General features: G+C 42.7%; 1 protein-coding gene across 1 annotated transcript in view; it reads right to left on the bottom strand.

The window, feature by feature from the left end:
* LOC309544140 (C4b-binding protein alpha chain-like) overlaps nucleotides 1–16,706 on the bottom strand; it is a gene marked incomplete at its 3' end in the record, with an annotated part of 145,323 nt that overhangs the window by 64,498 nt on the left and 64,119 nt on the right. The window contains exon 4 of the mRNA XM_082243031.1: nucleotides 9,111–9,207. Within this exon, the coding sequence (XP_082099157.1) occupies nucleotides 9,111–9,207 (97 nt within the window). The remainder of the gene's footprint in view (nucleotides 1–9,110; nucleotides 9,208–16,706) is intronic.

Genomic DNA, 16,706 nt, shown 5'->3' with positions numbered 1-16,706 from the left:
CACTGCACCCCACAAGGATTGTCTTCACTGCACCCCACAAAGATTGTGTTCACTGTACCCCACAAAGGTTTTGTTCACTGCACAGCACAAAGATTGTGTTCACTGTACCCCACAAAGGTTTTGTTCACTGCACCCCACAAAGATTGTGTTTACTGTACCCCCCAAAGATTTTGTTCACTGCACCCCACAAGGATTGTCTTCACTGCACCCCACAAGGATTGTCTTCACTGCACCCCACAAAGATTGTGTTCACTGTACCCCACAAAGATTTTGTTCACTGCACTCCAAAAGGATTGTCTTCACTGCACCCCACAAAGATTGTGTTCACTGTACCCCACAAAGGTTTTGTTCACTGCACCCCACAAAGATTGTGTTCACTGTGCCCCACAAAGGTTTTGTTCACTGCACCCCACAAAAATTGTGTTCACTGTACCCCCCAAAGATTTTGTTCACTGCACCCCACAAGGATTGTCTTCACTGCACCCCACAAGGATTGTCTTCACTGCACCTCACAAAGATTGTGTTCACTGTACCCCACAAAGGTTGTGTTCACTGCACCCCACAAAGGTTTTGTTCACTGCACCCCACAAAGATTGTGTTCACTGCACCCCACAAAGGTTTTGTTCACTGCACCCCACAAAGATTGTGTTCACTGGACCCCACAAAGATTGTGTTCACTGTACCCCACAAAGGTTTTGTTCACTGCACCCCACAAAGATTGTGTTCACTGTACCCCACAAAGGTTGTGTTCACTGCACCCCACAAAGGTTTTGTTCACTGCACCCCACAAAGATTGTGTTCACTGCACCCCACAAAGATTGTGTTCACTGTACCCCACAAAGGTTTTGTTCACTGCACCCCACAAAGATTGTGTTCACTGTACCCCACAAAGATTGTGTTCACTGTACCCCACAAAGGTTTTGTTCACTGCACCCCACAAAGATTGTGTTCACTGTACCCCACAAAGGTTGTGTTCACTGCACCCCACAAAGGTTTTGTTCACTGCACCCCACAAAGATTGTGTTCACTGTACCCCACAAAGGTTTTGTTCACTGCACCCCACAAAGATTGTGTTCACTGTACCCCACAAAGATTGTGTTCACTGCACTCCAAAAGGATTGTCTTCACTGCACCCCACAAAGATTGTGTTCACTGTACCCCACAAAGATTTTGTTCACTGCAACCCACAAAGATTGTGTTCACTGTACCCCACAAAGATTTTGTTCACTGCACCCCACAAAGATTGTGTTCACTGTACCCCACAAAGATTGTGTTCACTGTACCCCACAAAGGTTTTGTTCACTGCACCCCACAAAGATTGTGTTCACTGTACCCCACAAAGGTTTTGTTCACTGCACCCCACAAAGATTGTGTTCACTGTACCCCCCAAAGATTTTGTTCACTGCACCCCACAAGGATTGTCTTCACTGCACCCCACAAGGATTGTCTTCACTGCACCCCACAAAGATTGTGTTCACTGTACCCCACAAAGGTTTTGTTCACTGCACCCCACAAAGATTGTGTTCACTGTACCCCCCAAAGATTTTGTTCACTGCACCCCACAAAGATTGTCTTCACTGCACCCCACAAGGATTGTCTTCACTGCACCCCACAAAGATTGTGTTCACTGTACCCCACAAAGATTGTGTTCACTGCACCCCACAAAGATTGTGTTCACTGTACCCCACAAAGGTTTTGTTCACTGCACCCCACAAAGATTGTGTTCACTGTACCCCACAAAGGTTTTGTTCACTGCACCCCACAAAGATTGTGTTCACTGTACCCCCCAAAGATTTTGTTCACTGCACCCCACAAGGATTGTCTTCACTGCACCCCACAAGGATTGTCTTCACTGCACCCCACAAAGATTGTGTTCACTGTACCCCACAAAGGTTTTGTTCACTGCACCCCACAAAGATTGTGTTCACTGTACCCCACAAAGGTTTTGTTCACTGCACCCCACAAAGATTGTGTTCACTGTACCCCACAAAGATTGTGTTCACTGTACCCCACAAAGGTTTTGTTCACTGCACCCCACAAAGATTGTGTTCACTGTACCCCACAAAGGTTGTGTTCACTGCACCCCACAAAGGTTTTGTTCACTGCACCCCACAAAGGTTTTGTTCACTGCACCCCACAAAGATTGTGTTCACTGTACCCCACAAAGGTTTTGTTCACTGCACCCCACAGAGATTGTGTTCACTGTACCCCCCAAAGATTTTGTTCACTGCACCCCACAAAGATTGTCTTCACTGCACCCCACAAAGATTGTGTTCACTGCACCCCACAAAGATTGTGTTCACTGTACCCCACAAAGATTTTGTTCACTGCACTCCAAAAGGATTGTCTTCACTGCACCCCACAAAGATTGTCTTCACTGTACCCCATAAAGGTTTTGTTCACTGCACCCCACAAAGATTGTGTTCACTGTACCCCACAAAGGTTTTGTTCACTGCACCCCACAAAGATTGTGTTCACTGTACCCCACAAAGATTGTGTTCACTGTACCCCACAAAGGTTTTGTTCACTGCACCCCACAAGGATTGTCTTCACTGCACCCCACAAGGATTGTCTTCACTGCACCCCACAAAGATTGTGTTCACTGTACCCCACAAAGATTTTGTTCACTGCACCCCACAAAGATTGTGTTCACTGTACCCCACAAAGATTTTGTTCACTGCACTCCAAAAGGATTGTCTTCACTGCACCCCACAAAGATTGTGTTCACTGTACCCCACAAAGGTTTTGTTCACTGCACCCCACAAAGATTGTGTTCACTGTACCGCACAAAGATTGTGTTCACTGTACCCCACAAAGGTTTTGTTCACTGCACCCCACAAAGATTGTGTTCACTGTACCCCACAAAGGTTGTGTTCACTGCACCCCACAAAGGTTTTGTTCACTGCACCCCACAAAGGTTTTGTTCACTGTACCCCACAAAGGTTTTGTTCACTGCACCCCACAAAGATTGTGTTCACTGTACCCCACAAAGGTTTTGTTCACTGCACCCCACAAAGATTGTGTTCACTGTACCCCCCAAAGATTTTGTTCACTGCACCCCACAAGGATTGTCTTCACTGCACCCCACAAGGATTGTCTTCACTGCACCCCACAAAGATTGTGTTCACTGTACCCCACAAAGATTTTGTTCACTGCACCCCACAAAGATTGTGTTCACTGTACCCCACAAAGATTTTGTTCACTGCACCCCACAAAGATTGTGTTCACTGTACCCCACAAAGATTGTGTTCACTGTACCCCACAAAGGTTTTGTTCACTGCACCCCACAAAGATTGTGTTCACTGTACCCCACAAAGATTGTGTTCACTGTACCCCACAAAGGTTTTGTTCACTGCACCCCACAAAGATTGTGTTCACTGTGCCCCACAAAGGTTTTGTTCACTGCACCCCACAAAAATTGTGTTCACTGTACCCCCCAAAGATTTTGTTCACTGCACCCCACAAGGATTGTCTTCACTGCACCCCACAAGGATTGTCTTCACTGCACCTCACAAAGATTGCGTTCACTGTACCCCACAAAGGTTGTGTTCACTGCACCCCACAAAGGTTTTGTTCATTGCACCCCACAAAGATTGTGTTCACTGCACCCCACAAAGATTGTGTTCACTGTACCCCACAAAGGTTTTGTTCACTGCACCCCACAAAGATTGTGTTCACTGTACCCCACAAAGATTGTGTTCACTGTACCCCACAAAGGTTTTGTTCACTGCACCCCACAAAGATTGTGTTCACTGTACCCCACAAAGGTTGTGTTCACTGCACCCCACAAAGGTTTTGTTCACTGCACCCCACAAAGATTGTGTTCACTGCACCCCACAAAGATTGTGTTCACTGTACCCCACAAAGGTTTTGTTCACTGCACCCCACAAAGATTGTGTTCACTGTACCCCACAAAGATTGTGTTCACTGCACTCCAAAAGGATTGTCTTCACTGCACCCCACAAAGATTGTGTTCACTGTACCCCACAAATGTTTTGTTCACTGCACCCCACAAAGATTGTATTCACTGTACCCCACAAAGGTTTTGTTCACTGCACCCCACAAAGATTGTGTTCACTGTACCCCCCAAAGATTTTGTTCACTGCACCCCACAAGGATTGTCTTCACTGCACCCCACAAGGATTGTCTTCACTGCACCCCACAAAGATTGTGTTCACTGCACCCCACAAAGGTTTTGTTCACTGCACCCCACAAAGATTGTGTTCACTGTACCCCCCAAAGATTTTGTTCGCTGCACCCCACAAGGATTGTCTTCTCTGCACCCCACAAAGATTGTGTTCACTGTACCCCCCAAAGATTTTGTTCACTGCACCCCACAAGGATTGTCTTCACTGCACCCCACAAGGATTGTCTTCACTGCACCCCACAAAGATTGTGTTCACTGTACCCCCACAAAGGTTTTGTTCACTGCACCCCACAAAGATTTTGTTCACTGCACTCCAAAAGGATTGTGTTCACTGCACCCCAAAAAGATTGTGTTCACTGCAGCCCACACACAGAAAAATGGATGTGGATCACTGACACCTGCCTATCTCCTATCCCACACCACACAGCAATATCGATTGTAGTTTGTAGAACACAGTTTCCCTAAAATTCAGCAGACTCTGTCCCTAACAGGATTGGGAAGAGATCGTAGATCAGGAGAACTAAGTGCAGACCCCACCCCACACAGCAATATCGATTGTAGTTTGTAGAACACTCTGACCCTAAAATTCAGCAGCAGCCTCTCCCTAACAGGATTGAGAAGAGATCGTAGATCAGGATTGAGTGCAGACCCCACCCCCCACACAGCAATATCGATTGTAGTTTGCAGAAGACACTGACCCTATAATTCAGCAGACTCTATCCCTAAAATGCCTACAACTCGCCCTGCCTAAACACTCCGACCTGTCCCTCAATTCTATCCGGACACAAATGGTTTTTTCCTGCCTATCTTTCCCTAATCAGCAGCCAGCACGTTGATGTGTGCTCTGTCCCTGATCTAAGCAGCATAATGACGCCGCTGCGGCTGCCTCGAACTTATAAAGACTTGGTCACATGCTTCAGACGGCCAATCACAGCTACTGAGACATTTGCAGGCATGGCTGGGATGGCTTAAGGCACACCAATTAAACGATTGTTGATTGGCTGTTGAAAGCCCGCCATGAAAAGAGCGCCAAAGCATGCAAAACCCGGAAATAAAACGACCGAACACGGATTTTTACCCGAATATACAGTAAAGTGTCCGTGTTCGTGTTCGGGTAACAAAAATCCAATTATTCGGTACGAACACGAATAATACAGTCCGTGTTCGCTCAACACTAGTGACCAGTATGAGAGTGAGAGCGATAACACCAAATTTAACACACCTTCTCCGCATTCACACCTGAGAACTTGTAACACTAACGAGTCACATGACACCGGGGAGGGAAAATGGCTAATTGGGGTGTACTCACTTTTGTTGCCAGCGGTTTAGACATTAATAGCCATGTGTGGAGTTATTTTGAGGGGACAACAAATTTACACTGTTATACAAGCTGTACACTCACTACTTTACATTGTAGCAAAGTGTCATTTCTTCAGTGTTGTCACATGAAAAGATATAATAAAATATTTACAAAAATGTGAGGGGTGTACTCACTTTTGTGACATACTGTATAGTTAGTATTTGACTGAACTACCACTTTAGCCCTTTAACCGCTTGCCGACCGCCGCATGTAGATTTACTGCGGCGGTCAGCCCCTGCCAGGCAGAGTGACGTTAATTAACGTCACTAGCCTGGGAGGGTCGGGGGAGCGAGCGCGCGCCCGCGGAGGCGCGCTCCCGCTCCCGCACGGTCACGGACCCCCCCGCGCGTGTGACCAGCGGACCCGATGTCCGCCAGTCACTCGGCGATCGGCGGGGGAGAGGGAGAATGTCAGGCAGCTTGTGTAAACAAGCCACCTGTCATTCTCCTCGGTGTAAAGACACTGATCACACAGATCTACTATGTAGATCCGTTGATCAGTGTCCTTACAGCTCAAGCCACAGCCAATCACAGTAGAAAGCACGCCCCTAGGGACACACACAGCCCCTCCCTCCCTAATAAAGTTAACCCCTTCACTACCAGTGTATTTTTACAGTAACAGTGCATATGTATAGCACTGATTACTGTAGAAATGTCACTGGTAACCCCAAAAGTGTCAAAAATGTCAGTCAAGGGTCCGATCTGTCCGCCGCAATGTCGCAGTACTGCAAAAAAAATCGCAGATCGCCGCCATTACGCGTTAAAAAAAAAAACAACAAAAATGACAAAAATCTTTCCCTTTGTTAGTAAACGCGATAACTTTTGCGCAAACCAATAAAAATATGCTTTTTGCGATTTTTTTTACCAAACATAGGTAGGATAAAACAAATTGGCCGAAAATGTTAAAAAATTTTGATTTTTACATTTTTTTTGGGGAATTTCATATAAAAAAAATTTGAAAAATATTGCTATTTTTGCAAAATTGTCGCTTTTTTTGTTTATAGCGCGTGATCAAAAAATCGCACAGGTGATCAAATACCACCAAAAGAAAGCTCTGTTTGTGGGAAAAAAAGCACGTCAAATTCGTTTAGGTACAGCGTTGCACGACCGCGCAATTGTCCGTTAAAGTCACGCAGTGCCGAATCGCAAAATACCCCCTGGTCTTTTAGCAGGAAAATCCTCCGGGGCTTAAGTGGTTAAGGACAGTGTCAAGCTCTTATATCACCTGGTGATCCTGCCACTAACACAATTCCTGTTCTAGGGTAGCATTAAATTTGGGGGGGGTCTCTTTATAAAAATATATATATTGGATGTGATGATCTCACTAATTGTCACAGTAGTTATATTACACTTGAAAAATAGAATGTATCTTCTCATGAATCAAGTGGGGTGAAATCTCATGATTCCATTGCAAAATTCAGCCAGTGGTAAAAAAAACAAAAAACATATGTATGTAAATAATATTGAAAATAAAAAATTATTTAAAAATAAAAACTATTTTAACCTCCAAGAGGGCTCATTTTCTAATAAATTTGACTGCTGACAGTTTATGGACTCATGCACACTGCATCTTAAAGCGGAGTTCCATTCAAAAGTGGAACTTCCACTTATCTGTCCCCCCCCCCCCCCTCCGGTGCCACTTTTGGCACCTTTCGGTGGGAGCGGGTACCTGTTTTTGACAAGTACCCTGTCCCCACTTCCGTCGGACCTCGCCGCAGCGAGGTGCGCAAAAAGTTCGGGCCCCTTCTCCCTCCTCCTCCCTCCTCTACTTCTAGGCCAGTAGGAGAGAGTAGCGCGCTTCGCACATGCGCAGTAAGGGCTCGGCTGTGAAGCCGCAAGGCTTCACTGCCAGGTTCCTTTACCGGCGACGGCAGCATCCGACAGCCATTGGAAACATTGGCTGCGGTGCTGACATTGCTGTACTCCAGGACAGGTAAGTGTCCTAATATTAAAAGTCAGCAGCTACAGTATGTGCAGCTGCTGACTTTTCATTTTTGGAGAGGGGGGGGGGCGGAACTCCACTTTAAAGAAGCCCAAGGAAGCGGCTCTTACAGGCTTTTGAGCCCTCATGTTTTTCTGCCTGGAAACTCCCCTCCATGTTAGCCAATGTCTCCATACACACTATGGCTTTTTCAAGAGTTTACAGGCATATGCTCTTACAGGCAGAAAAAAAATCCCCCACAAAACTAGGGTTTTTTGAGAGGAGCTTTTGAGCAGAAAAGATGCCTAGGTGGCCACAAACACGCATCAAAGCTCAAAAACGCACAAAAAAAGAGAAAATACGTTGAGGGGAGGGTTTGTGAAAAAAACACTTATGCTCAAAGTAGCTCAATATAAACGGACAAAAGAGCACAAAAAAGCACAAGCTTCTTCGAGGTTTTAGTCTCAGTTCACTCTGGTGTGATGCGGGAACCAGCGCGATTCTTGTGCGGGTTCCCACATCGCATCTAACTCGCAGGCAGTTCACACTGACATCCGCGAACCACTGCAGGCGTTAATAGAAAGTAATGACACCCCCAAACTGGTTTGTAGAACGCAGCGCAAACCGTGGAATGGGATTACATGGATCTGAACACCCATGCGATCCGATTTCAGTGCGGACCAAAAAAAGGGTCCTGCAACATTTTGGTGCGAATGCAATGCGATTTCAGCCATACAAACTTTTGGCTGAATTTGCATCGCACAGACATGGCATGCAGTGCCATCTTAAGAGCATTAAAGGGCCCGGGCAATGCAGTGCACTGGAGCCCTGCCTACACAATCACCCACGAGAATAAAAATGCAAATTATCGATAAGGGGAAATTTATTGGTACAGCAGTGCCAGGCCAATGACAGCTTCCAAGTTCGGTGGCTGGAAACACACACACGGACGGGAGTCAGACTCGGCTGTCCTGTTTGTGCCTGTTCCCGTGGAGGCGGACAGGCATTCCTGCAGTTGTGGGCTCCCCCTCCATGGCCCAAGTGGACTGACCGCAGCGTAGGGCCGATAGGCGCTTGCCATCTGCTAAGTTCGGCGGCGGGATGCACACGGGAATCGGGACTAATGCTTTGCTGGGGCTGGGGCTGGGTCGTGCCCATTCGGTAAGATGGCCCTGATAGCATGTGATGTGCACAGCAATGCAGTGCGAATCACATGCGATGTCTGGCATTAGAAATAAAAGCTCAAATGCCTGTAAAATCAGCTTTTATTTTTGGGCTGCCGTGTACATGAGCCCTCTGATTATGTACCCCTATAAGTCTATATACAGTATATAGTAGACCAGTAGTTTTCAATTTACAAGGTATAGGGGGGCTCAAGTGTAGTCCCTGATATCACCAAAGAACCACAGATAATATTTATCATATGTAATGGTACAGAAGACTGTCATAGGCTTTTTTAGTAGAAAATGGTCAAAGAATGTTCTACAACGGGTAGCTGGAGACCAAAACCATGGTGTAGGAGACAGCAGAGATTGGGGATATGTAAAATGATATTTCTAAAGATAATAAAGGCCAGTTAAAAAATCAATACTCCCACTACAGATTGCTTTGGGACGGAGGGCTGCACCAATGGGTTGCATGTATCCCTCAGGCCACAGGTTGGCCACCAAGGAATAAACTCACCCCAGATTACAGTGATATGTTACTTTTGAGCCAAAAAAGAAGCTTTCAGCTTCAAGATATCCATCTTCTATTTCACCAGGAAATCCACATGATCTTACTGTAAAAGAGAAGACAAAACTTGATTAACTGTCTTTATTCCATAAACTGCCATTTTGCAATCTCAGATAAATGTTGGGATAATCTCCAATATTGTTTTTAAAAAAAAAAGTATAAAAAAACTGCCACACTAGCCATTTTAAAATTTTAATGTTGTTAAAAATTACCTTCTAATTTTCTAAAACTGTCAAAAAATGAAATGCCATATTGCAAACTTTAGTTGTTTTAAACACAGTTGGACACCAAAAGCCACCAAAAATGTCCAAAAAAAAACCAAATGTCACATCCTGCTTGTAAAATTGGTTAATTCACTTTTCAGAAGTCTACGCTAAGATACAAGTAACATTTTAGGCATCCTTTGCAATAGGAATTTCATTTTTGGTGAGATACTCCCTGAGGGTTCATTACTTCTAAAGGGATGCAGGCACTGCAACTTCTCTCATCTGATTAGTGAAGGTGAACCAGGTAATTATAATGAACACAAAAACTCCCATTTAGGAAGTCTTCCAAGTTCATAGTGGAACATACAATTTTTTTCTTAGGAATAGAAACAGATTCTGTTAAACCAGGCTGTACTTCATGACTTAAAGTGGAGTTCCACCCAAAAGTGGAACTTCCGCTTTAGGTATTCTAACCCCCTGACATGCCACATTTGGCATGTCATTTTTTTGGGGGGGGAGCGGGTACCTAGTTTTGACAGGTACCCGCTCCCACTTCCGCTCGGAGCGCCGCGGCGCCCTGAACGGAAGTTCTCCTCTCCCCCTCCCTCCCTGCAATCTTCTGGGACATGTCAGAGGTCCCATAAGATTTCCGGCCAATCACGATGCATAGCGCAACTCGCGCATGCGCAGTGCGTACCTGGCTGTGAAGCGCCAAACTGTCACAGCCGGGTGCCCACAGCAGTGATGCCGGCGCCGCCGAGACCAGCGGGAAGAGGATCGAGGCTTCGGGCGGCTGCATCGCTGGACCGTTGGACAGGTGAGTGAAAAGGCTGGAACTCCGCTTTAAGCAGCTGTGATCGCAATTACTAATCCGGTTATGTGTCTTTTTCGAAAATCAATAAACTTCTTGAAAGAAAAAAAGAACAGAAAAAGATAGGAATCTGCTAAAAAGGTTGTTAAAATTCATGAACATACTGTATCAACAAAAGTGGAGTTACACTTAAAAGCAATCCTGTCATTTTGTTGGCATAATGTGCACTTACAGTGGTGATCGAAAGTTTGGGCACCCCAGGTAAAAATTTGTATTAATGTGCATAAAGAAGCCAAGGAAAGATGGAAAAATCTCCAAAAGGCATCAAATTACAGATTAGACATTCTTATAATATGTCAACAAAATTTAGATTTTATTTCCATCATTGACACTTTCAAAATTACAGAAAACGAAAAAATGGTGTCTGCAAAAGTTTGGGCACCCTGCAGAATTTATAGCATGCACTGCCCCCTTTGCAAGGCTGAGACCTGCCAGTGTCATGGATTGTTCTCAATCGTCGTCTAGGAAGACCAGGTGATGTGAATATCAAAGGTTTTAAATGCCCAGACTCATCTGACCTTGCCTCAACAATCAGCACCATGGGATCTTCTAAGCAGTTGTCTAGAAAACTGAAACTGAAAATAGTTGACACTCACAAAGCTGGAGAAGGCTATAAGAAGATAGCAAAGCATTTTCAGATGTCAATATCCTCTGTTCGGAATGTAATTAAGAAATGGCAGTCATCAGGAACAGTGGAAGTTAAAGCAAGATCTGTAAGACCAAGAAAAATATCAGACAGAACAGCTCGCAGGATTGTGAGAAAAACTATTCAAAACCCACGTTTGACTGTACGATCCTTCCAGAAAGATCTGGCAGACACTGGAGTTGTGGTACACTAATCTACTATAAAGAGATACTTGTACAAATATGGTCTTCATGGAAGAGTCATCAGAAGAAAACCTCTTCTACGTCCTCACCACAAAAATCAGCGTTTGAACTCTGCAAATGAACATGCCTGATGCATTTTGGAAAACAAGTTCTGTGAACCGATGAGGTTAAAATATAACTTTTTGGCCGGAATGAGCAAAGGTACATTTGGAGAAGAAGGGGCACAGAATTTAATGAAAAGAGGCTCTGTCCAACTGTTTAGCATGGTGGTGGATTAATCATGCGTTGGGGTTGTATTGCAGCCAGTGGCACAGGGAACATCTCACGAGTAGAAGGAAAAATGGTTTCAATAAAATTTCAGCAAATTTTGGATGGTAACTTGATGCCATCTGTGAAAAAGCTGAATTTAAAGAGAGGATGGCTTCTACAAATGGATAATGATCCTAAACACACCTCGAAATCCATGGGGGATTACATCAAGAGGCGTAAACTGAAGGTTTTTCCATGGCCTTCACAATCTCCTGACCTCAACATAATTGAAAATCTATGGATAGACCTTAAAAGAGCAGTGCGTGACAGACAGCCCAGAAATCTCAAAGAACTGGAAGACTTTTGTAAGGAAGAATGGGAAAAGATACCTCAAACAAGAATTGAAAGAGTGGCTACAAAAAGCGTTTACAAGCTGTGATACTTGCCAAAGGGGGCAGTAGAAGATATTAACTCTGCAGGGTGCCCAAACTTTTGCAGACGCCATTTTTTTGTTTTCTGTTAGTTTGAAAGTGTGAATGATGGAAATAAAATCTAACTTTTGTTGACATATAAAAATATCTAATCTGTATTTTGATGCCTTTTGGAGACTTCTCCATCTTCCCTTGGCTTCTTTATGCACATTAATACAAATTTTTACCTGGGGTGCCCAAACTTTCGATCACCACTGTACCTATTGTAGTTTTCTCCTCCCAGACAGGAAGCAGTGGGTGAGCTATGACACTATAAGGAAACACAGAGGCATTGCCCTATTACAATGGAGGGCAATAATTGAAAGCCGAGGGGGGTAAAATATTCTGCCACTATGTGTAGGTGTTCTGCCCCACTTTTGTATTATTTTTCTGTGTTGTATTGAACTGCACTAATTTATCATTTTCCTGTAGTATTCTGACATTTAGTGGTGTCCTGGGTCACTACAACTTGCTTACTAATGTCATTTTGGTATCTTCCTCTGTTCCCCTCCTGTTTAGTGCTAGTTAGTATAGAGACTGGCCGTATTGGAAAATTTTTATACACATATGGTATATCCTCATCCTCTACCTGTTGTCCAGTGCAGCATTTCTGGGTCCTGCACCTTCAGCTCCCATACCGGACTATCTTGCTGCCATCACATTGTAACACTGTTCCAAGCAATATGGCGTGGTGGTTATGTGAGTATGGTTTCTCAACATTTGGGTTCTACTTTTTGAGTTTTCATACCCTATCAGCCATTACTCTGCATCCTGACCAAACAACATCATATATCATATATTTTTTTCAGACATGCCCCTATACATTTACTCCGGATGAGTGGGCAATGACGACCCATGAAACGCATCGAGTTCAAAAACAAGATGTACTATATGCATATTGACACTGTTATATTGTTATCTTATCCATCACACAATGTTGGATATTGGTTTATGCTGTACTACCCTTGTTATGTTGGTTTTACCTAATACTATTCTTGTATGTTGGTTTTACCTAATAAATCAGTTATACTGAGCATGAGTGACTATTGTGTCCACCTCAATTTAAAGTCCCAATGTGCAATTGCTTTCCTTTCGTGTATTAAATTGGGATGGAGGTGTACCTAATGGCAGTGCTGGACCATTTTACCCTGTTTTAGTTAGTATAGTCCTGGCTAGACTCTTTCCATTTCTTCCAGGTTTCCTCAGTCTGTGTTAGTTGCTCACAAAAAAAGGGCTCAGAGAAGTTATTGTCTTCTTACACTTCAAAAGACTGGAAAAACATCCTCTGTGCTGCAATAGCTGAAGTAAAATTGTGTTGGATTCAGCTTCTGTGTCCTATTGAAGAGTTAAGCTGGTGGTGCCAAGTCAGCAGGTGACTATACTGTCTGGACAGACTGGGTCTAAGGAGGTATGTCAATGCATAAAGCGGCACATTTGAAACATAAAATAGGTACCTCCTAAGAGTGCCTAATACCTCTCATAAGTTTTTTTTCTTATAGTGACAGAGTCAGTTTAAATATGGTATTTGCATATGAACAGGTAATTCAAGAAAACCTGTACTGAGGAAGTGTGGAGCCTGAAATTGCTCACGATGATCCAATGGCTTTAGTAATGCACTTTCTAAACCCCTGACCTCGAACAAGCATACAGATAGAATCTTTAACTTCAACTTGGCATTCCAGATCTGTAAACATGTTTCAAGTCAAGGATTCTTATAGTGAATACTGGACTGCCAAGCATTTCACATTTTCAAAAATAGGACAGTAATGACAGCCTACTTATTTTACCTACTACAGATTTTATTTAGACTAAACTCGTTCTGGGCATGGAAAAAACACCAAAACATAAATTTTTCCTAGTTCCTGCCCACAGCCATCTTTAGTAAGGGCAGATGATTCAGGTGACATTTATTTCCAATAATCTACCCGCCCTTACTGTGATGACGCGTTGTAAAATCTTGCACATGCGCAATATAACAAACTCAGACTTCCTTTTTGTTTATATGTTGCCAAAGTATTGGCAATGTATGCAGAAGTAAGCTTATGGTGCCTCTATGGCAACATGTGAATATACAGCCTAGCAGCATAAAAGCGATTTCCCTCTGTATACTACGCATGCTCAGATCTCAAGATAAAAAAAAAGGCACAGGAAGACTCCTGGGATTGATAACGAAAATATCCCAGCAAATATCCCAGCAATGTCATTCCAGCCTAGGCCAGGAATGAGGAAGTGTAAAAAAAAAAAAAAAAAAAGGTAAAAAATGGCGAAAAACAATATAGCAGTTCTAATTCTTAAAGGGTAACTCCACTTTTGTGGGGGGAAAAAATCAGCAAATAAAGAAAAAAAAGCATATAGCGTATACAATTGTGACACGAATCATATTGTAATTGAAGGTTATTAAAAATTACCTTTACTTTTCAATCTGCAGCTGTTGTAATTTTCTGAAAATTCAATGCCATATGGCTACCTGGAGCTGTTCTGTACACAGAATGTATACTGACCACACCCCAGAAACATAATTTCCTGCTTGTGTGATTGGCTCACCAATTTTCCCAGTTGTATCAAATGGTGAATAACAACAACATTTATAATTCAGGTATACTGGACAGCCACTGACATATCTCGTGAATATTTAAAATGAAAGCAGGCACCAAGAGCAGTTTTGATAAAAAAGTAAAAAACAAAACTTTACTGGACATCATAAACACATAAAGCTTCCTTACACATAAAAGTTACCATAAAAGTTACCATAAACCAATACACCTTTAAACATACAACCCTTGTCCCAAGAATATTGAATAAATACTTAGCTCTGGTGGTGGATTCAGCACCTTCCAATGGATCTCTGCAGCAACAGGACAAAGGTCTTGGCCACATGTTTCTCCAAACAGCCAACCTTCCAAACGAACAAACAAGCAAAGCTACATCATGGATGTTTTCTCTGTGACTCTCAGAGGAGAGAGGGCGAGGGAAAACTGACTTTTTCTCATGCAAATGCACTCCTTTTATAGTCCTGTACACAAAAAGACCACCCACAGGATGTGGTCATATCTTTTGACCACTCCTAGGTCACTTTGCAGCAACACATGGCTGCACATCCCCCACAACCACATGGCTCATTAAATATGCAGCAGCCATTTTAAAACCACCTGTGGGTGAGAGATTATTACACATGTATGGGGACATTTGTAAAAAATTCACAACTGATACAACAACCAATAGTTCAAAAAACCAAGGCTTATCTAAAAGACACCAAGGATCTCATCGAACATCTTAATGATCTACAATTTAATTCAGAAAATATTCTACTAGCTACTGCAGACGTCGCAAGTCTATATACTATCATAAATCATCAAGAAGCAATAGCTGCTACGAAATGGGCCCTTAGAGAAATGAGTGACTTAGAATGTAAACAAAGAAAATTCCTCATAAAATGCTTGAAATACAGTTTTTACCATATTTATTTCTGGTTTGACTCAGCACATTATAAACAATTACAGGGCGTAGCTATGGGAGCAAAATACGCACCTAGTGTGGCCAATTTATATATGGCTAAATGGGAGGAATCGGCCATATACCAAAATCGCCCTAAACAGTTGTTAGCTTACAAGAGATTTATAGACGATATTATCCTTATTTGGGCCGGAAATAAAGAGAGTTTGATACAATTTAAAGAAACATTAGCCCAGAATGATAAAAACATTACTTTAACGTGGGAAATTAGTGAGACCAAAATTACATTCTTAGATCCCGAAATATGGCAGGAATATAATATACTAAAAACGAAAACCTTTTTTAAGCCGGTGGATCGCAACAGCTACTTACCTATGAGTAGCTGTCATCACAGGCCCTGGCTTGTAACTATCCCTAAAGGTCAGTTCATGCGCATTAGACGCAATTGTACAGATCTCAGAGATTACGAACATCAAGCAGAAATATTAGTGACGCGATTTACAGAAAAAGGATATACAAACAACTTTATCAAACAGAAAATAAATGAGGTCAGAAACATAAAGCGAGGCCTCCTACTAAATAACAATAAACAAAATAAAATACATGAGTCAAAAAACAATCCCCCTCTGATTTTGGATTACAATATGCAACAAAAGTTGAGACCATCATAAAAAGACATTGGAAAGTTTTATTAACAGATAGACTCCTAGCTGAATTTTTACCAACACAACCAAAATTCATATACAGAAAAGCACCAACACTTCGTCAAACAATAGCAAAGAATATAAGGGATCCCCCTAAAACCAATAATTTTAGTTTTTTTTGAGGGAAAATGATTTTATCCCTGCAAAAACTGCAATGCCTGCAAGAGAACACTACAAAATAGAAAAAAGAAAGGCGAATTTAGATCAGCAAGTACAGGGAAGGTCTATAAAATAAATTAATTTATATCTTGCAGAACAGAAGGAGCAGTCTACGTACTGGAATGCTCGTGTCGCATCCAATACGTAGGAAGAACAAAAAGGCCCCTGTGGAAGTGCCTATGGGAACACATACAGAATATCCAAAAAGGTTTCCCCAAGCATAGCGTTTCTAAGCATTATGCAGATGTACATAATAAGGATCCCTCCTCCCTATTGTTTTGGGGAATAGAAAAATACAAACCCCATTGGAGAGGGAGCAATAAAGTTAAAACACTTAGCCAAGTAGAATCTCGGTGGGTTTTTGAAATTCAAACACTCTCACCTCAAGGATTAAACATAGAATTCAATTTGAATTGTTTCATATCAGACTATTAAGTTCTATCCCCCCTCTCTTCAACTTTATTCTTTTTTTCTCCAGGCATACTTATCTCAGGTGGGCCTAGTGAATGATCTTATATATTCACCTTGCATATATGATTCTCAATTTTATATGGATGCTTATTTATTCTCATGAATTTATGGATGTAAAATGGAAGGAGGTTTCT

Source organism: Pelophylax lessonae (genome assembly GCF_965119305.1).
Source record: "Pelophylax lessonae genome assembly, chromosome: 1".
Taxonomy (NCBI): Eukaryota; Metazoa; Chordata; class Amphibia; order Anura; family Ranidae; genus Pelophylax; species Pelophylax lessonae.
This window is presented reverse-complemented; position numbering and strand designations above follow the sequence as displayed.